Genomic DNA, 22,800 nt, shown 5'->3' with positions numbered 1-22,800 from the left:
AGAATATTGCCATACATGTTCTGATCATGCTGTAAATTATGAAGCTGGTCGAGCACAAAGGGAACTTCGATTGCATCCACTTCTGCGATTAGAATTTCTCCCAACACCACCTCCATTTTGGTTCTGCTCAGAACTGTTGTGTTCATCTACCGAAGCTGTCCACGCTCTGTCTGCACAGACCATGACGTTACGCGCAGACTCTCGTCTGCAATCTTGCCACCACCCTGTATGCTCAACAGTGTATACTTGCAAGACGGACGTCACCAAGCCTGGATCCTTATAACTCCGCCTCTAACTCCACCTCTACAACGACGTAAAATGTAATATGCCCATTTTATTTGTTTTTCAAATAATGAATACATCGACATTGCGTTCTAAATAAACAATTTAATCATAATTACATGTATAAAGGCAATATTAATTTATGCGCTTACGTTTCCATATAATATATATAAAAGCAGTAATCGTTAACTATTTTCGGTATGTAATGTATGTAAAAAAAAAAAAATGCAAGCATTGTTGGGAATGGTCTTGATGTCAGCGTATTTAAAAAATATTGCTTGATACTCTCTGATTAATATACTGCCCTCCGCTTCTTTGGAAACTGTTCAATTATCCGTTTGTTTCTATTGCAACAATACTGTTAGAACGGAACCCTATAAAAATGTACCACTGGATTTTGGAACAAGGTACGGTGGTATCTGAGAAAGTACAATTGTATTGTATAATATATGTATCCTACACTATCAATGTACAATTCCCTGGGTTACAATAATGCAGTACAACCATAGTATAGCTACACTAGAACCACGGTACATTTTTTATAGGGGTATAGCCTCACACAATCTACATTTACTTAATCGTATTAAAGTAAGAATTGTGTGTCATTCTCATCTTATACAATATAAAATTGACATGCTTACATGTCTGTATAGGTTAGCCTAGGTATACGCAATAAAATGAGAGAGGGCCGCCGTCGCTGCCACCTGAGAAAGCACCATCGCTATCTGCCTTGTTAAGAGAGCCACCGTTGGAAGCGCCAGTCCTTTTAAGGGCTCCTGCAGGGGGTGCGACCAATGAACCGCTGCCGAAGTGCACAGATCTGCCGCCGGCTGAGGGAGAACCCTTGTTGCCTGAGAGGGAGCCCCTGATACTGGGGTGCCGAGAGTCACTCAGGCCAGAGGAGGAAAGCAGATTGCCTTCCGCACGGCCCGCCGGCCCACTCACCAAAGCCCTTAGAAGGAAAACCAGACATGCAGAGATGGGGTCTGTGGTTCAGGGGTGGAGGTTGCCGATCACGGTCATAATATGCTGCATGGCGCCCTGTGAACTTTTTGGGGGCAAAAAGGCTAAGGTGGGGGTAATGTAGCGATCCGTGTATTATGTTTGCGTACTGTATTCCCTCTTGTTGCTACTGTCTGTGCTGTTATTACCGCTGTATTATATCTAAGTATACCTTTACTCCAGCTAAGTATACATTTTTATCTTTAATTGCTGTATTGCCAGTTCTGGAAGATCGCTCCCTGGTGGGTTGGGCTGGTGTTGCACTCCTGCTAGCTCTACAGTATTTTGAATTGGAATTGTGTGTGATTAATTGTGTGGTCTAGTGTGTTTTCTTTCTTTGATTATTTATTCATTCACTTTTGTAGAAGTAGTTATCCTTTATTTTGTTTAGGAGTGTTTATTTTATTTTGTTTATTTGCTTGTTTATTTTGATTTGTTTGGTTGCACTGCTGTGGGTCGACCAGAGCTGCGTCTCCAGCCAGCCACCCCTTCTGGTACAGCTGTAAATGTAATAAAAACCAAGGTATCTGTATTTCTATAAAACTTGTGTCGTGGGCTTTCAATGAGAGGACATTGTGACAACTTACCTGATTTCCAAAAGAGTCTGTGATGGTGTGTGTATAATACATATAGATAACTTGTGTACCTGGGTTATAATCTTTCCCTGGGTTTTTAGTTATTATTATTATTATTATTATTTATTTCTTAGCAGACGCCCTTATCCAGGGCGACTTACAATCGCAAGCAAATACATTTCAAGTGTTACAATACAAGTAATACAATAAGAGCAAGAAATACAATAATTTTTGTTCAAGTGTGACAAACCACAATTCAATAATACAGCAGATAATAGTGATAGTTACATCAGGATATGATTAAATAGTGATAGTTACATCAGGATATGATTAAGTACAAAATACTACAGGTTAAACACTTGGCAGATTACAATATTCTGAAGTACAGGATTAAATGCAGTAAAATAGGGGGCAGATAAGAGCAAAATAAAGCACATTTAAATGAAGGGTGATAGTGTCTCAGGATACAAACAGAGGAGTTCTACAGGTGCTGTTTGAAGAGATGAGTCTTAAGGAGGCGCTGGAATGTGGTCAGGGACTGGGCAGTCCTGACATCTGTAGGAAGGTCGTTCCACCACTGCGGAGCAAGGGTGGAGAAGGAGCGGGCTCTGGAGGCAGGGGAGCGTAGCGGAGGTAGAGCCAGTCTTCTAGTGCAGGCGGAGCGGAGAGGTCGAGTGGGGGTGTAGGGAGAGATGAGGGTCTGGAGGTAGCTGGGTGCAGTCTGGTCAAGGCATCTGTAGGCTAGTACAAGAGTCTTGAACTGGATGCGAGCGGTGATTGGGAGCCAGTGGAGTAGTGGAGTAGCATGGGCGAAGCGAGGCAGAGAGAACACCAGGCAGGCAGCAGAGTTCTGGATGAGCTGGAGCGGACGGGTGGCGGACGCAGGGAGGCCAGCCAGGAGAGAGTTGCAGTAGTCTAGGCGGGAGAGTACCAGGGCCTGGACCAGGAGCTGGGTAGCGTAGTTGGTGAGGAAGGGTCGGATTCTTCGTATGTTGCTCAGGAAGAATCGGCAAGTGCGTGCCAGAGTGGAGATGTGCTGGGAATAAGAGAGGCAGGGGTCCAGGGTGACTCCAAGGTTCTTAGCGGAGGAAGAGGGAGAGAGTGTGGTAGATTCCAAAGGAACAGAGATAGAGAGATCAGAGGAGGGGGAGGAGGAGGGAAAGAAAAGGAGGTCAGATTTAGAGAGGTTGAGTTTGAGGTGATGCGAGTGCATCCAGGAGGAAATAGCAGACAGACAGGTAGAGATACGGGAGGAGATGGTGGAGTCAGAGGTGGGGAAGGAGAGGAAAATCTGAGCATCATCAGCATAGAAATGGTATGAGAAACCATAGGATGCGATGAGGGGGCCCAGGGAGCAGGTGTAGAGAGAGAACAGGAGAGGACCCAAGACTGACCCTTGGGGGACTCCAGTTAAGAGTGGGTGAGGTGTGGAGGTTGCTCCACGCCAGGTTACCTGGTAGGTGCGGTTGGAGAGGTAGGAGGAGAACCAGGCCAGAGCAGTGCCAGAGATCCCCAGGTCAGCAAGAGATGATAGTAGATAGAGTGATCAACAGTGTCAAAGGCAGCAGAGAGGTCGAGGAGAATTAGGACAGAGGAGAGAGAGGCAGCTCGGGCACACTTAAGTGAGTTGGTGACAGACAGGAGGGCGGTTTCAGTGGAGTGAGCAGAGCGGAAGCCGGATTGGAGAGGGTCAAGCAGAGAGTGGTTGGACAGGAAAGCAGAGAGCTGGTGGTGTACAGTCCGCTCGAGGGTTTTGGAGAGGAAGGGTAAGAGGGAGACAGGACGGTAGCTCTGGAGGGAGGTGGGGTCGAGGGTAGGTTTTTTGAGGAGGGGAGTGATAGAGGCTTTTTTGAAGGCAGAGGGAAAGATACCAGAAAGTAGAGAGGTGTTGAGGAGTGAGGAAATGAAGGGAAGTAGAGCAGGAGCAGCAGCTTGAAAGAGGTGAGTGGGGAGGGGGTCTAAGGCACACGTGGTGGGTTTGTGACCCTGGAGCAGGGAGGAGAGGTCAGAGTCTGAGAGGGGCAAGAAGGTGGAGAAGGAGGGTGAGTTAGTAGGTGATGTAGTGGGTGTAGGGGTTGGAGCAGGAGGGTGTGCGGGGGAGGGAGAGGTGTTAAAGAGTTTGCGGATATCTGAGATTTTAGAAGAGAAGAAGGAGGCAAAGTCGTCAGGGGAGATAGAGGAGGGAGGAGGAGGGGGGGAGGGTTTAGGAGGGAGGAGAAGATAGAGAATAGTTTACGTGGGTTGTTAGTGGAGGCTTCGATTACAGATTGGAAATAAGCACATTTAGCAGAGGAGAGAGTAGAGGAGAAGGAGGAGAGGAGAGTGCGGTAAAGGTCTAGGGCAGCGGGGAGTTTGGTTCTCTTCCATTTCTTTTCAGCAGATCGCAGTGTGATTCTTGCCAAGCGGAGCGCAGAGGAGAGCCAGGGATGGGGAGGGGAGGGGCGAGCAGGTCGGGAGGTGAGGGGACAGAGGGAGTTGAGGGAGGAGGTGAGTGAGGGAGGAGGTGAGTTGCTAGTGCCCTTGCCTTATTGGCTAGGTTTTACAGTGCAGCACTGGGTACACCGTTTCACCTCAGGCAACACTCCTCCTTTCACTGCTGTTATATGTAACTGAAATACAAAGAGCAAATTACAACATGATTAATAACCTACAATTAATATACATCAGTGTATCTACATTGAGATTGGATGATCTGTAGCTAATGTGAAATTTAGAAAACACTTATGTATATTGGTACAGTGAGGTATATTGAATAACTAGTGACAATGGCCTCTATACTCAAAGCATTTTTTGCAAATTTTGTATTAGCATCTTTTTTTTTTTTAGAGCTGTAAATGTTGACATAAAATGCAAGTTATGAAGTACAATTTCCTCATACACAACAACTATACATATTAAGCATATGTGTTGTGACTTCTTACATTTTATTCCTTTTAGAAAAAGTGTCAATAATAGCAAATATTTGTAAAATGCTTTGAGTAGAGACCAATGTTTCTGTAATTGATGCATTGTTAGGGTGTTTTACATACAGTATATATTACATTACAATGCAAAATGTAGGTTTTAAGTTTTGTTTTCTGGGGACACAAGCCTGTTGTAACCTGAGCTGTTGCAGTCAGATCAAGGCAGAACTAGTTTATGCAGGGAATGCAGAGTGCTTGCAGCTGCAGTCCTGCAGCTTTTGGATTCTCCATTTCAGGCTGCAGAGTTGTCACAACTACTTTTCAAACACACTCGAATACACATTTAATATATGAAAAGTTTATATATTTGTATGCAAAATTGTACAGCTAAACGACGTAACCAAATTAATAATAATTATAAATATGAAAGTTAAATCATTGGTGTAACTTCGGATGTACCGCATGCTAGCCTGAATCTTTATGTTACTTTTAAGTGGAAAACAAAATATCAATTTTTCCATTGTTTTCGGTAAATTAGCATTTTTGATTGCCCAACGTACCTAAGTCTATGGCGATAGTTAGGATTACATAGATAAAAGTTAACAAACAAAAGATAGTTGAAAAAGTGTGTTGGACTATTTGGCATTTTTACCGTTATGTAACAGAGATCTTTCTTATAACTAGGTGTAGTCGTAAGTGGATAATTAAACACAAAGGCGAATTTAACAAGATTAGCTCCTCCTTGTTCTCTCCTATAATGGTAGTATGCAGTGGGCGTATGTAGTGGCATTAACCAACAGAAATACATTCATCGTCACGATAATTCGAAAATAATATGTGTAATGTTAAAATTCTATTGCACTTTAGTGTCCATCTGAATGTGGTATTGAACAGGGTAATATGTGCTATGTCATGTTTCAAACGCCTGCGCTGGTATTTCATATAATTGCTTTTAATGTTTTGATCTAAATACTTTTTGTCCCATATATTGTTTGTTTTTGTTTACTTTCTCTAGTGGATGCTTATTTGCTCCCTTACCAAAATGTACTATAGTTGCTTATGACAGATGCCAAACCCTTAAGTAGGGAAATAGATTCAAGTTGCCTGATTGTTGTTATTATTGTTAACGATGGCACAGTATAAATTGGAGAAATAAATAGTGAAACACTTCTTTACTTTATTGTAATTTATGTAGATCAGAATTCTCACATAGCAACTGGATTAACAAAGAAAATTAAAATAACTACATACAAGTAGGTTGATGTAATAAAAATGTCTGAAATAAATGTTTATTAGCTATCGATAAACATATCAATTGCTTGTGTTTAAAGATGGGATTAAATCAAAACTTTGACCCATCCGCTAATCGCAAATTACAACCCAGAATTTGATGGCGGGTGTTTTTATGAGTAGAACAAAGAAGCTTCTTAAAAAATAAATAAAATAAAATATAAAGAAAGAAACCGCTATTAAGTACAGGTTTGGAATTTGTGATTATCAGGTGGGTCAAAGTTATGATTTAATCCCATAAACCTGGTGTTCTCTCTGCCTCACTTCTCCCACGCAACTCCACTGGCTCCCGATCGCCGCTCGCATCCAGTTCAAGACTCTTGTACTCGCTTACAGATGACTTGACCAGACTGCACCCAGCTACCTCCAGACCCTCATCTCTCCCTACACCCCCACTCGACCTCTCCGCTCCGCCTGCACTAGAAGACTGGCTCTACCTCCTCTACGCTCCCCAGAGCCCGCTCCTTCTCCACCCTCGCTCCGCAGTGGTGGAATGACCTTCCTACAGATGTCAGGACTGCCCAGTCCCTGATCATCTTCCGGCGCCTCCTCAAGACTCGCCTCTTCAGACAGCATCTGTAGAAACTCCTCTTTTCCATCTGGACACATCACTTTTCCTTAAATGCACTTTACTTGCTCTTATCTGCTCCGTATTTTACTGCATTTAACCCTGTACTTTAGAGTACTGTAATCTGTCAAGAGTCATTTAATCTAGTATTTTGTATTTAATTATATCCTGATATAACTATCACTGACACTGTTACCTGCTCCGTTATTGAATCGTATTTTGTCATATACTTGTACTTGCTAGAACCAAAGTCATTGTATTTTATCTTGCTCTTAATTGTATTAACACTTGTACTGTGACTTGAAATGTATGTTTGTTTACGACTGTAAATCGCCCTGGATAAGGGCGTCTGGTAAGAAATAAATAATAAATAAAAATAAGCGTGATAATACCTACAGCAAAACAAAGAAACACTTCATTTTATTTTACGTACATTAAAACTCTCATGGAGCATTTTAATAAAACAAATACTGTATTGATGTAAATAAATACAAATCTGTAATAAATTGCCTATTGATACATTTATTCATAGTCTGCATTTGAACGGCATACACATCATACACATGGGAGGAGTCATATGCAAAAAACACTCATTATCATATAATAGACGTATCCCTCCCAACTCAACACGACACGACAGTAAACAGACACAATGAAGCGTTCTTACCTGGCTTTGTATAAGTTAGTGATCAGCAGATGTGTCAGCCGCACAAAGAGCACAGTGTGTGGTTTTCATTAACTCTCCTGCGCTTCAAATAACTTTCAAAATCTTCTTGTGGAGAACTGGTGAAGTTACTGACTTCAAATTTGCCAAATATCAAGAACTAAACCCGCTTCTTCCAGTAATTGCTTAAGTGTTTGGTATCGGTACTGGGGCTTGGAAGCTGTAAAACTGTCTGGCAGTTCTAGTTCAGCTTCCAAGCCAGAATGGCTGGAAAGCCTATTGTTATTGTTAGGATTTTCTTCTTTTTCTTATTCTTCCATCAATTTCAAAATTATCCTGTTCACATGCGGTGTAACCAATCAACATGAAATTTGGCAGGTATCATCGTGTGTAGATTATAGTTCACATACAAAGAAATTGAACTCCTGTGTCAAACCTTTCAAAATCTTCTTCTTGGGAACCGGTGAACCGATTGATCTGAAACTTCCCGTATGTCATCAGCAACCAAATCTGCTTCAAGTTTGCGAAGCAGAAGTTGCTGCGATAAATTTTACTATCAAAATGGCTGCCACCAAATTCACCAAAATGCGCCCCCCAAACATCGAACTGCTTCTGTTTGCACACCGTTTAACCAACTTCTAACTTGGTAGGCATCATCCTGGGGACAATATAATTCAAATATGGAAAAATTGTGTTCTTTCGTAAAACAAGATGGCGGCCATACCTATGTTTCGTTTTTTAAATTTAAAACCGCGTCAGTTGGACAGTTGTCAATACAATTGACTTTTTCAAAAATTGTGTTTGCGCGTGAATCAGGATGACTGCCTGCTGCATTTTTGAAGGGGGGAAAAAAAAAACATTCAAAATCTTCTTCTGAAGAACTGGTGAAGTTACTGATTTCAAACTTGTCAAATATCAAGAACTAAACCCGCTTCTTCCAGTAATTGCTTAAGTGTTTGGTACCGGTACTGGGGCTTGGGAGCTGTAAAACTGAGATTTTGTCGTCAAAATCCACAAAGTTTTGGGGAAAAGTTCTGCTGTAGTCTTTCCAGGCTGTGTGATGTCACAGACGGTCATGTGTCAGTGTTTGTTACGGTATGTAGTTATTTTTTATGGGCTGCAGTGCAGATGTATGACATTCATACCCTATTCAAAAAAACATTCTATTTAACACCAACGTAAATGCCGTACCAGTAGTTCTATAAAGCCAACCCCTTTTTATAACTTTAAGCAGAGGTTGAACTGAAGAAGTCAAAATAACCTGGCATAACAAGTTTTTATACAACAAATATTACTATTTGTACAACTATTACATTATTGATATTAACCACATTGTGATAATAAACAAAGTTATATTATCAAGAGCTTATCCCTAGTCACTTCTAGTCTGTCCAGGACATTTCCATGATGTAAATAACAAGCAGAGGGGGACATTAACATGAGGGATATTGAAATTGAATATTCAAAGTGTATAAATGCAGTGGATCTTTTTCTGGATAAAAGTCTTCATTATAAACACGTAACCTAAGTGTTACAAGCTGTAGGTTAAACATGACGCATTACTTTCCCTAGTTTTCTGATATGCTGTATGTATTCTTGAAATGTTTTTCATCAAAATAATTGTGATTGTTTTGATATATTTAGTAACAAATCGCTAGCTGTAAATCAATTTGACCTGTTATTTTCGTTTCACATCAGTTATGCTACGGGTCTTAACGTCAAAATGCCTTCTGAATTTACAACATTGACTTCAAAAATCTTACCTGTTCAATTAGAAACATTTCCTTGGTCCCCAGCTCTCCCAAAGTTCAGCATTTTGATTGGTTCATCTGTCCTACCTGCTCGCTCCGGCACAGGTTCAGAGGGGTGCTATAGTATCACTACAGCACATACATAAAGTTAAAGGACAGGATAAGATGGGAATTTAGTCTGTGACAGCCAAAAATGACATTTTTACAGTGGAAGTTGATTAAGTTTAATAGAACTACCATAGGTTATATTTGCAGAAATGAACATCTATATCTTATTTTTCCCATGTTTATTGAATCCTAAGTAGGCCGACTGGTGCTATTTTGCTCATTCTAAGGTCATTTTACCTTCTTTGCATCCTTTTCTTTAATGTGAACACCATCTTTCAACAACTTCAGTCTTTATGTTTAATTGTTATGTTGGAAGTAATGTCCTTATTTCCAAATGCCATGTGATTTTGTATCCTTTTTAATTCTAAAACAGTTCAAAAGTTTCAAGCAACAGTTTATGAAAAAAAAAGTAGAGTGTACAGCTAAATGTTCATTGCTATTAAATGCCAAAATCGCCTAATTTTACAGAGTTTGTCAGTTAATGGAGTGCAGAAAGGGAAGTTTAAAAGGAAGGACAGTAGATAATAATCTTTTTTAAAACCTGGGTTAAAACGTAACTGTATTTTCATTAAATACAAAACTTTGCATACAACTCCTTTATTATGCAATGAGGACATATTCCAAATCCTAAATTCAATGCAAACAGTTTACAGTGTATGACATACATCAGTTGGACAGTAACAAATGGTAACACCTGAAATATACAGCACATACTTTTGCTGAAATTGGAACAGTCTCAAAAGAAAAAAATACACCAACAGAATGTTTTTTTTTAATTAATTTTTTTACTGTCGGTTCTTTTAATTGCTTTAGTTGTATAGGAGAGCACTGGGAAAAGCACATATACAGCATAGCTAAATCTAAAAAGATTGGCTGTGAGTATACCAAAAACATAAAACGTTAAATAAAAAAAACAAATAAATAAAGAAAACCGAATGCTTCAACTTGGCAACTGGCATTGTGACTGAGCATTTGTCTTGAATTATACAATGTTACAATATATATAAAGAACACAAAACTAAAATAAAATGCAACTCTAGGTGCTCAGCCTAAAAAATTTACAATATATTTATCCTTCAAAATAAAAATGACTGTAAAGTGCACACAGTACAATTAGACAATACAAGTTGCACAGTTGTTCTTATCAATTTGTCACTATTATGCAGTAAATTAGTACCTTAAAGTACAACTATGTTAGCTTTGCTACATGCATCAAAAGTAAGACACTTTTCTTTCCCCATTCTTGATAAATACAAAGTGCTACTAACATGGTGTTACCTATGCAATGTATTTGACATGCCTCTGAAGGTGGCAATGCACAACCTGGTATTTAACTTCAGCTGTGCTGTTAACCTGTAAGTGCAGTCTTTCAAATCTTGAACTGTGCTGCTACACTAGTTTGCATTTTATTGTAATTTACAAGATTTTACTTTTACAGTCAGTCAATCACACAATGTAAGTCAATAGATTCCGCACAGAACTGTGAGCTTTGTTTGAAGAATTTGCTTTTGTGAGCACAGCAATAACAGTTTGAGGGGCGATTGTCTAATTGGCATGTAAACAGCAGTGAAATCTATTGATTGTACTTTTGAAATTCAGCAGCTGTGTCCACCTGCATGCAACAGTTATGGGTTGCTATTTTGTCTCTTGCTTCCCAATATAATGTGTTTAATCAACTTTTCATATTTTCAGTTCATTAAGTACCAAAGTGACCTACACAAATTTATCACTGTTTTACAAAAACATTTTCAACTGAGCCCCTACTGTAGTCAGCATGACAATACACCCGAATAGTATGCCTTTAGTATGCATTTTTGTACTTGGGTGCTCAGTTAATCACAAAGTTAACATGCAAGCTCCTTACTTTTTTTTTTTTCGTTTGTATTTTTTTCCCCCGATCATTGTTCAGCATCTTTAATTTATTGAGTTTTGAAGCAACATGAAAATTATGTCACAGTAATGTAAGCTGAATATTTGCAGTTCACTTCAACAGACTAATGGTTAATTTACTTTTTCAATGGACTAGGGAATCAACAACAGTAAGGGCTAGATCAGATCTCTGCCACTGATGTAACAATCACAGAACATTCCCAGTTGAAATAATGCTACATATTTCACAGTAATGATTAAACTAGAACACATACATTACAAGGGGCTTTAAAGAACAGCAACCTTAGCAATGTAACATATTTAAAATCACATGTGTGTTTCATGTGAAATAAAGCACTTTGTTGCTTAAACTGCTCTCAGTGTGATCTTAACTTTAATGTGAATATTAGTCTCAGTCAATTGTGATTTGCATTGTCAATAGATTTTCTGATCAATAAGATCCAATCAGTTATGCAAACTAAGTAAAGATTTTACACAGGCAACAATTTTAATGTATAACAAGGTCATTTGTGCCTTACTATATTAAACATGCTAAAGCAGCTTTATTTACCATTATATTGTTCATGTACTGCATATTTTCAGCCACAAGAAGCTGCTGTGAAGTGATGGAAATTAACTGAATTCAAATGGTGGTATGTACTGTATTCTCAAAACTGTATGCTCAATGATGCAGGCAATACAGCAAACATAACGTATGCAGTAAAGCTCTGTGAGCATGGCAGGAAATTTAATTCAAGCAATTGCGTAAGTCTAGGTCTTTTTTTCTTTTTAATTAAAAAAAAAAGAAAACAATGTTTAAAAATGTCAAATTAAAGAATGACTTTGCTGATATATATTTTGTAATTACATTTTGAAAAACCCAATGAGATAAAGTGTATGGAACTTTTGCCTCATTGTTCATTTCTTAAGACACTCACAGTAGTTGTGCAGCAAAGCAATCCCAGGGAAAATTGCATTCTGTGGAATCACTTTACAGTAAATGTGAAGCAAGCTTACAGTACACATTGAGGTTAATAAATTGAAATATTTTCACTGGGAAATAAAGAAAACTGACATTTTGGCTACATAAGTGATGTTAACGGGAATGTTATTATATATTTTGTTTTACTAATTTAGGTCTTTATCACAATATTTAACAACTTGTCACAAACCCACCAAATCTTTTAGACTGAAATGTATATTTTAAAACCTCCAGTGACCTTCCTGGGATTTTCTACCACTGCACTATTTTTACATTCATTTATTTTCAAACCTAAACACCAGTTTGTTAACAAGTTTTAATTCACCCTAAATTTATACCAGTTTTTCACAAACGTGGTTCAGTTTAAAGCAGTGTTTTAATCACAGTTCCCTTACCATGGAAGTTTACACTCAACAACATGTATACTTGATGCACTGTGTGAGAAGTGCTTTCATGTGCGAGGAATGAAGGAAATCGAGTTGCATTTATAGTTTATTGTACAGTACACTACTATTAATTAGAGGTTTATTTCTTGTCCTATTTAACAGAGTATGTTGAAGAAGCATGCTTTGTCTAATGTATATTCTTGTGTAAACAATGGAGTGGCGTAACTCAGTGAAATCTCTACAAAACAGTTTTGTTGGTAAGCTTTGTTGGTTCTACCTGTTGTGTTTTTGTTTTGTTTGTTTTCATATCACTAACTATAATATTTAACAGTGCATTACGCAATCCACAATGTTCTGTTTTTATCTTAAGTTTAAAAGTTTTTATTTTTTAATTTTTTTTTTTTTATGTCCTATCAAGTTTCAACTTTCCCATAGGTTCCTTCTGGAGGCCTGTAATGTTTTGGAAAAGCCTTCAACTGCAGAGTATTAAAGGCATACTTGCGACATCCAACATTCTTCATGGTGTTTTCTCGGCGACAACCCTCACTGGGGGAAAAACAAGTACAGAGAATGATAGCAGTGAAGAAACAAAATGGCTGTTAGACAATGACAAAATGAACCATTTTAACAAGCACGAAGGACAATGGCGGATAGCCAGAGCTAATGAAACATGGACTGCAAATGCTTCAAGTATTGTAGTGATATTAATTATAACAAAGTAAATCATAAAACATAATTATTGGAAACAAAAAAGCTGCATGTAATGTTTTCGCCTTGGTAGTTTGTGAAGTAGCAATATACTACATGTAAAAAAAGGTAATGTTTGTTAGTTTCTTTTTTAATTATTAACAAAATATATATTTCCCATAGATTCCAAGATTCTGTGAAAACACACAACTTATTGGAGTTTTAGTTTTAAAAATATTTTTAGCGAAGTTTTGCATATGTTCTTTTACTGCTAATTTAAACACCTGAGCTCACAGAAAATGTATATTTGTTGGCCAATGTGGAGCTTCTACTCTCTGGTCATGGTACAGTTTGAGTCCCCACATGACATGGATATAATTTGGATTCTCTTGCTAAAGCTGTTGTGCCTAGGCAGATTCTTTCAGAACAATCAAAACCTCACTGTAATATTTATGGCCACACACAAATAAGTTTAATCATTTTGACAATACTTCATTACTAAGATTTTACAAAGTTTCTTTTTAGCACATTTATATATGTTACGATTGAGTGTTTCTGGCTATGACAGGCCTGCAGACTGTCTACACTAAAAATAGTGGATCAGATCACTTTCTTGTGACTTCCAAATTATTCAACATTAACCATTTCTTCAGTTTATTACGACAGTTAACATGATACGCCATGATACATTTTTATGATTCCAAGGACATGCACAACCTTAAAAAAAAAAAACATTTCTCCATAACTATGCAGAGTTATCAAATGCTGTGTGTCACCTCGCTCTGTGATTCAGGCAGTTGAGGGAAGTTATTTCATTTTTACTTCTAGATATTTGATCCTTTACTGAAAATACTGATGGTAGTCATATCTGCTGCACAATCCTCCATCTCTTTATTACCCACTTGTAACATCAAAACTCTTCCTGGGAACATCTTTAAGTAGCCACTAACCAAACTACTGCCATTACAACTACAGCTAGAAGCACAATGAAAGCTCTTATAATATAACTTAAAATCGTACAGCTTAAAGCCGTTTCTCTTTAAATGCATTATTCTGTGTATTTTTTGCCAACATTGTCACCTAAAAAAATGTACAAAATTCGGATCTTTTATCTTGGTTTGTTCTTCACAAAAACCGCAATAAATGCACATTATTTTACGATAGGCAAATAACTGCTTACTGCTGCACAATGGGAAGACCTAACCCTGATATTAAAATCACAATACTCTCTGTTGTCAAAATACAAGTAACTTTAGAAAGTACACTAATTAAAAATAGTATTACAAGCTTGGTAAGGCTCTTGCCATAAGAAACAACGTACAAGGAAGACTTAAAAAAACAGACAGTAAAGCTTAAGACAAAGAGAGAAGAAGTAGAAAGAACTGGAAAAAGGAAAATGTACTGTCTTCTAAACCCTTAATTTATGTATTCACTAGAACTACGAGGTACTGGGAATTATTATTATTTTTTTTTATAACAGTGATAAACAATATTAATATTTTTAATATAACTTACTTTATAATATTTGATAAAATAATTAAATGTATATTTACATTTATGTATTATACAATCTTTTTTATTATATTTATATATATATATATATATATATATATATATATATATATATATATATATATATATATATATATATATATATAAATAACAGTAAGGCTTTATATTTTATGGCAGGCATTTGAAGTGCACATTCCTCTGTCCACTTGCTAATATACTTTTCATTCTTCTCTTCACTTCACTTGCAACGCATTTTAGCCAGCAGGTAGGCTACGCTCAGAAACAGCCACACAACAAGTAAATTGGGGCTCAGTGCTAACAAAGGGATAGAGTAGAGGAGGCTGGGGTCTAGCCTGAAATCACGGATGGGCAACAGACCACTCAAGTTCTTCTGCGTGACTACCTCCCGTGTTCCAATGCTGTGAAAAAGGAGAAGTTGGGAGGGGGAAGAAGCATAAGAAGAGGAATGGGACAAAGACATGCAAGGGCAAGATTGTCATGGAAATAATACCAACAGAAGAGGTTAAAAGAAAGAACCAGGAACAGGGGAGGAAAGCACATTGAGATGGTGTAGAGGTCAAAACAAACCAATCAACGAAAAAAAAAGAACAATCATGGAAAGCAAACAAAACCAAAGCATAAATCATAAGCCATCAACAAAAAGAGAGAGAGAGGATAAAAAAAGAAGAGAAACATAAGAGAAATTTTCTGTAGTCTTTTGAAAAAAGACAAGACAGGTAAGAAACAGCAATGGTTTTTCATGTTCAGTACAATTGCTTTGTCAAGCAGTGTGCCATGCTGCACTTCCATGCTTCCACATGCTAGATAAGTGAGCAACAAGAAAAAAGCTGAAAAAAGGCGAACATGAACAACCATCGTAGATTTCACCCTTTCTCATCCAAAGTACTAAAAACCACATAACTTGGTGCACTTTGTAACTAACTTGACCATACTGGTATAGTTTATAATTCTTTAAATGTATGGTAAACAACAGCAGTCAATCTAAGCAAATTAATTTCAGTTATAAGTTGGGTGTTGAATCCAGCTGCTAACATTTAAATTAGGAGCTGGGTACTTTAGCACCCATTAACTACCGTACTTCAGAAGAGAGGAGCAAATCAGACAGAAACATGTAGAAAGGACACAAAAGTTGAACACTATAGAACATTTGTGACAACACACAAAAGTATGCTTAACAAAAATGAAAGTCGACAAGGACCAAACAGGATTGTACTACCACACAGGATTCAGGTCTTATCCTTTCTTAGTGGACATTTTCAAAGCAATCAGAAGATGTTTGTGCCAGTATCAAAGATTTGATTGTACTTTGACTATCCTTCAGAAAGCAGCACTTTAACAAACAAGACATCATGAATGATCAATGAAAAATGCTTATTTGACAGGTATGAGCGACACTTGTAGTATTATGAATCATTCCTGCTGCCAAATTGCTGGACAAATAGCAAGCAGTGTTATTGCTAAAAAATAATAAGCATAAGGAACAAGTGCTAACTGCAGAGAGATTCTTCAGAGTATAAATTGTGTGTGTCATTTAGCATCTGGGATCAGTGTTTCATAAACCTGAGATCCTTCAAAGCTGTAAATCTTAACGCTCTCATTTTGTAGATATTTTAGTCAACAGCAATAGTGTTATAGATGAGTAATCAGATAATAAAAATTCTTTAAAAAAAATTATTAAAATAATCTTAAAAACAAAATAGAAAGCCACTTTGAGACCGCACAGTAGCTCAACACTGAAGGCTTCATGTGCCTCTTACTAGTCCGATTCACGTCTCAGAAGAGAACCAAACCTTGTGTTCCATCAGTCAGCTGTGTGTCTAATTTGTCTTGCTGAAGAGAAGGATGGACCTCCACCCCCTAACAGTGAGAAGATAATCTCAGCTTCTGTCCAGAAAGCAGGCACTAACAGATAGAGGCTATGGGGGAATTCAAAACTGATCCAGTTCCATCCTTCCCAGCAAATTTTGATATCAGATAAGTGGTGTTTTTTTTATTTATTTAGTTATTTTTTTTAATTTAGTCATTGCCAATTATTTTTTATTATTATTTTCTCCCAATTAGGAATGGGCAATTATTTTTTAGGCTCAGCTCACCGCTACCACCCCTGCACTGACTCGGGAGGGCGAAGACGAACACACGCTGTCCTCCGAAGCAGCCACCCAAGAACTACAGCGTCGGAGGACAATGCAGCTCTCGGGCAGCTTACAGGCAAGCCCGCAGGCTCCCGACCAGACTACAGGGGTCGCTGGTGTGCAGTGAGCCGAGGACACCCTGGCCGACCTAACCCTCCCTCCCCCCGGGCGACGCTCGGCCAATTGTGCGCCGCCCGCTGGGAGCTCCCGTCCACGGTCGGCTGTGGAATAGCCTGGACTCGAACTGGCAACATCCAGGCTATAGAGCGCATCCTGCACTCCACGCGGAGCGCCTTTACCGGATGCGCCACTCGGGAGCCCCTAAGTGGTGTTTTAATACTCTTCTTAAGATAGGGAACATAAAATATAATCGATACATAAATAAATAAAATAGTAACTTTGGGTCAATAGGTTGCAATCAATAGGTGCAGAAGTCTTAAGCCTCAATCATTTTTGTTTGCAACTAAATAACATTATCTTGCACTTCAATGTATATCAGAATATCACTTAAGAATGTCACAAATTCCATCTGACACCAATACATTTGTTCGCAGTTCATTGATAAAAAGCTATCATAGTCATAGGTAAAGAAAAAGGCTTAGATAGAAAGACAGGTAGAAAAAAGATATGCCAATTTCAATATATATATATTGTATTTTTTTTTTGTTTTACTAGTTGTGTGGAAATATTTCTAAATCAGCAAGATGTTCGTAGTGGGCGTGTTCCTTCTGTAGTTGGCACTGTCCCATATTAAGAGAGCCAGGCAGTGTGATACCTACCTCCTCATACAATCCAAGGCCTGTGTAAAGACCTGGGGGGCCATCCCATGCTCATGTTGCAGGATCAGACACTGTTCCAGCGTCACCGACATGGCTGTCCTATCCTTGGCACTTTTACAGCTGGTGAAGCGAACTCCGTTCAGGCGACGACAAATCTAGAAAAAATGGAAGACATACTAAAATTCATGGATCTTGCGCTTTGACAAATAAAGGCCTGTAATGATCTTGCATGAATATTACATGCACTTTTTCTTTGGTTTCTGTTGTTGGTTCCTCAGGTTACTTTACTGGGAAAGATTAATTGGCTTTTAGATTGGTAGTTTGATCAATTCATGGTAGCAGCCTTGAATATTTATAATGTTATTTTATAGCAAGAGTTGTTTGTTAGTATAGTTACATCAACGAAGGATACAATAAAATAAATGAGCCCGGTATTCAAAGCTCAGCATGGAGCATTGTGAACAAACTATTTTGAGGTAATCTGTTCTAGAACTCATAGTCACACAGAATATCTTCATTGCAGCTGAGTTACCAAAAATGGATTTCAAATATGTTGGATCCTATCACGAAATTTTAATGACTGTTTTAAAGAATGTTTTTTAAGGACTGATGTTGAGTTGAAAGTATATATCACCCTGTGACGGGGTGCCCACCCCTTGTGTGTATTTTATTTATGTGATGTTGTTGTTGTTGTTATTATTTGTATTGTGTTTGTGTGTGGGCGGACGAGAGCCGTCCATTATTATATATTCGAGACCAGCTTAATGTGGTTGGCAGAGATGGGGTTGAATCCCCATTACTCGTGGTTCGCTCACTGGATAGCATTCGCTCTCATTAGTACTTCCTCTAAACTCCTCTCAACAAACTCCTTGTCTGAGCCCGAAATAGGTCTTTTATATTGTGGCTGGAGCCTTAATTTTGCGGTCCATTTATTAATTGCGTGTCAGGCACGCCAGGTCTAATTAATTTTCACACGCGCAGTTAATTTTAGACGCGCTGTTTAAAAGTATTTTTTTTCACAGTCAAACGGGTTTAAATGGCCCTGCATATCAACAAAGCACTCACTAGGCATCTCCAGCCCCGCCCCACCCTTTCGTTTGCTATAGCGTTCACCTATGTAAGAAATAAATAATAATAATAATAGTTGTACATACCGATCGATCATCTCCGGATCACTCGTTTTATCACCAAACTCCTCAATAATGCGATCCAAGTCATTAGTTTATTACTATAACATCTCAAAAAAGCTCTGCAAATGTCTGTGTTTTCTGTGCGCTGATTCAGTCAGCCAACTTGTTTACTTCAGACCGCCCCCGTTATCTGATACCTGATACCATGTATGACTATTCATGAGATACACCTTTTTTTTTTTTTTTTTTTTTTTGTTTCGACTTGTCTCGGCTCCTGTCGCTCCCACTCGGCAATTGAATGGTTTTCTCGGCTTTTTCCGGAGAAAAAACGACTAGACACCCGTTTATTGCGTTGCTATAATGATGTCGGACCCAGTCCGACAAAGGACCTGTGAGGAATAATTGCAATGTCGGACCCAGTCCGACAATGGACCGCAAAGGGTTAATTACCCATTAAACAATTACCTTATTAAGGCTCCAGCCACATTCCCACAAGCTATGCAGGATGGGGATTCAACCCCATCTCTGCCAACCACATTTTACAAGACCGGCTTTTCGCCGGTCTCGAATATATAATAATGGACCGCTCTCGTCCGCCCGCACACAAACACAATACGTACAATAATGATAATAATAATACTAATAATTACACTACCAACAACAACAACAACAACAACACATAAATAAAATACACACAAGGGGTGGGCACCCCGTCACACACCCGTGTAGAAACAGGTAATTATTTTGATTTGAGATAGATGTTGCCACGTGTTAGAAAAATCCAACAATACTTGTCAGATTCAAAGTTGCCCCAGTCACATAGTTTCCACTGGGTTACAAATCACTCAAAACACATGCACTGCTTTGTAAACTCTGAGTTGCTACTTTACTTATGATTCCATGGAAGCCCACTCTTCCTGGTAGATTTCACAAAACCGAACAGCAGAATTACACTGAAAGCTTGGTTTGACAAACTGGCACAAACATCTAGTAGTCGTCTTGGTGCCAAAACTGGGCTCTCAAAACATTGTCTTGTGTGCACAGCTAACTTTATATTATGACAAAACACTAAGAAGAGCTTGCATTTATGAACTTATACATTTGTATTCAATTTTTTATAATGAACAATGAATTGTATTCTACATTTAAGACCTTTCTGTGCTATGTCACTAATACCCAAGCTTCATTGGAAGCATGTTTGAGTCTCAACTGACCTTGTTAAGTAAACCAAGTAAACTAACAGCTGCCCCAGTGAGACAGCCAAAGTGACTTGCCAACACTGCAGTATATGCTAAAGCATTTCCCAAATAAGTAAAATCAAATGCATTACCAATCAACGATCTGCTTGCTCTTTTTATATATATATATATATATATATATATATATATATATATATATATATATATATATATATATATATATATATTAAAAAAGACAGACTGTCTATACCTCAGCTGCTTGCCAAAGGATATCCACATTCTTGTTTTTCCTTGCATGCACATTCTGGCCCAGAAATCTTAATAGTTCTGGCAAGCAAGTCTGGCTGCGCGATCGAGGTAGACCTGAAACAAACAAACAAAAACCTTGTTTAATGCTTATTTGAAAAATATTCATTAACACTGTCCTAACAAAACAATGTTATTATGGGGGTTTTCTGGTCTGACAAGGTCAGTCGAAGCATGCGCATAAGATGATGCATATAACAGCTAAATTTGATAACCTGTGCAGGCTGATGAAATGTCTGAATACTGTTGAGCATCTCCTTTCTCAAACCATAATGAAGGCCTATACTGTCAGTAATTCTGAGTTGGCATAATCATCAGAACATGACCAGGAACAGAAGCCCGTTGGTTTTTACTGAAAACAATGCTTATCACATGCTAGAGCAAATTTCTTTTTTTTTTTCTCTCCATACATTATTTTTGTTTATTTTGTTATTTCAGTGATAACTACAGGATGCATGAAACCTACAAGGAGATAATAGTTAAGTGGATAAAAAATATAAAAAATTCTCCAAGTAGACTTGATGCATCCTCTATAACTAATATGGGCTATTCCATGCTTTGGACTTTTCTTTTTTAAAGTCAGTTATGTTCTGCTTCCCAACTGTAGCATGTCCTGTTAATCGCTAGATACAATGATTTGTAATCCCAAAGAAAGCAACTAGAAGAGACATTCCACACATTATATAATCTGGGTTAAGTTGTGTATTGGGTGTTTTACACATTGAAAAATATGAATTACGCATGATATTTAAATTTAATGCATCAAGAATATGCATAGCAATTTTTCTGGTAGCTAGAGAATGGATCATACAAATGCCGGGACACCAATAAGTGCCAGTTTTCAATAAAAAAAAACCACGTACTTGCAATTCGTGTTTGTGACTTGTGAATAAGTAACTGGATTCTTGATCTTCAAGATTTCGCGGAGCTGACTTAGTCCCCCTCAACCAACCTACCAATTTACCTATCTGTCAACCAAATTTTTGGAAGGTAAATCTATATAATAAACACAATATTCTTTGTTTTGAGAGAGTTGGCATTGCCATAGCAAGGCAATCAATAAGGAATTATCGTTTCTTTATTTGCATTAGTGCAGTCTCGGTCTGTACCGTTTTTTTTTCTTGTTTGTTTTTACATTTTTAGGGAGAGTGGATGGGAACAGCACAAGAGACTGAGAGGAAGATTTACAGAAAAAAGGCAACAGTCTAGTCAACAGTAGCAACTTCTCAGATTATAATAGTATTCATATTATTAAGGTAGGACTAACTGGCTGTGGAAATGGTTTGTTACTTCACTGCCTGAGACTCATGTACTTGGGTTAAAGGGAGGGAAGGCAATCCTGGTGCAATAGTTCCAATCTGCCTCATGACAGGCAAGAAGTACGTATCTTGTTTTTTACAATATTTATTATTAGACAACTCAGTCTACTTCAGATTTTAATTAATTGGGGTCTGATTCTGTCAGGTTTTTAAGATGAAAAAATCTTAACTTCGTCCATAACTTAAACAGTTGTGGTAAATTTAGAAATTCTGTAAAATTAAATAACAAACATTTTGATTACAAGTCTTTCTCAATTGAAGAATTCTACATTACTTTTGTATTTCTACACATTAATTTTAGTATTCTACAAACACAATACAACTGAGTGTTTAATAATTATGGCTGAATGTTTTATATTACTATTCAATGACAATTTTAAGACTAGAAAAGAGGTTAAGGCCATTTGTAACAATGCAATTATGTTTATTTATTTATTTATTTATTTAATTTATATAGTGCCTTTCATACCGAAGTGTCACAAGGCACTGTACATAAATACATAAAAATACAATAAAATACAAAATATACAAATAATAATAATACAAAATGATCATTAAAAGCTAGCAATTATGTTGCATTAAAACCACTAAGATAAAAATGCCATTTTATAAAAATGTGTTTTAAGTTTAGAGTGAAATACCCACAGACCCAGCTTCCCTAACACATGGAGGTAGTGCATTCCATAGTTTAGGGGATCTAGAAGAAAAAGCCCTACCTCTCGTATTGATTTTATTGACCCTGGGAACAACGAGCAGCCCCTGAACTATACTTACAATCTTCAGGCAAAACTTCTTTAAACTGCTCATAATAGGAATTCAAGCGAGCTAAACTTTCCATGTTAATGAGTTCTTGTAATGATGTGTCTCCAAACCTATGATAAAAAAAATATAATAAAAACAAAACCTTGACATAATAAGACAGACAGTCACACAATGTCACTGTTATAGACACGTCCGAAAATATCTTACAAACAAATCTATTTCAGGAATTATTCCCTGCCAATTATGTGGAATCAGTTTCTTGTTGTGCAGCAAACAAAAGGCTAAGGTTTTTTTTTGTTTGTTTTTTTTTTTTTTTACATTTACTGTTTCATTTCTCTCTTTTGTACAAACATAGCATGCATTGAGAGTTGACGACATCCAAATCACATATATTAAAAAAAAAAAGAGTAAAACCAATGGTAGAGACTTCATTTCACCCAAATTACGATATTCATGTCCCCATAGCCATAAACCACGAACCATTAAAGCCCCTATAGTTCAATTAATTTGATATGGGGGTTGGAAGTAAAGGACAAATAATATAACTAAAAACACAATCCAACCACAATATCA

The 22,800-nt window shown here is 37.7% G+C and overlaps 1 protein-coding gene across 12 annotated transcripts in view; it reads right to left on the bottom strand.

The window, feature by feature from the left end:
- Positions 1–9,724: 9,724 nt before the first annotated feature.
- The window catches only part of inpp4aa (inositol polyphosphate-4-phosphatase type I Aa), a 92,689-nt gene continuing 79,613 nt past the window's right edge, over positions 9,725–22,800 (bottom strand). For 8 of the 12 annotated variants that reach the window (XM_034010798.3, XM_034010802.3, XM_034010804.3 and 5 more), the window contains 4 exons: positions 22,240–22,337; positions 20,091–20,203; positions 17,512–17,666; positions 14,676–14,998 (listed from right to left, as the gene is read on the bottom strand). In XM_034010798.3, coding sequence (XP_033866689.1) covers positions 14,818–14,998; positions 17,512–17,666; positions 20,091–20,203; positions 22,240–22,337 — 547 coding nt within the window. In that variant the 3' untranslated portion in view covers positions 14,676–14,817. Of the gene's footprint in view, positions 12,927–14,675; positions 14,999–17,511; positions 17,667–20,090; positions 20,204–22,239; positions 22,338–22,800 lie in introns of those variants that run through there. The other 4 variants (XM_034010803.3, XM_034010806.3, XM_034010808.3 and 1 more) reach the window with 1 other exon arrangement.

This window comes from Acipenser ruthenus, chromosome 8, assembly GCF_902713425.1.
Source record: "Acipenser ruthenus chromosome 8, fAciRut3.2 maternal haplotype, whole genome shotgun sequence".
NCBI lineage: Eukaryota > Metazoa > Chordata > Actinopteri > Acipenseriformes > Acipenseridae > Acipenser > Acipenser ruthenus.
Note: the sequence above shows the minus strand (reverse complement) of the source record. Positions and strands in the feature narration are given on the sequence as shown.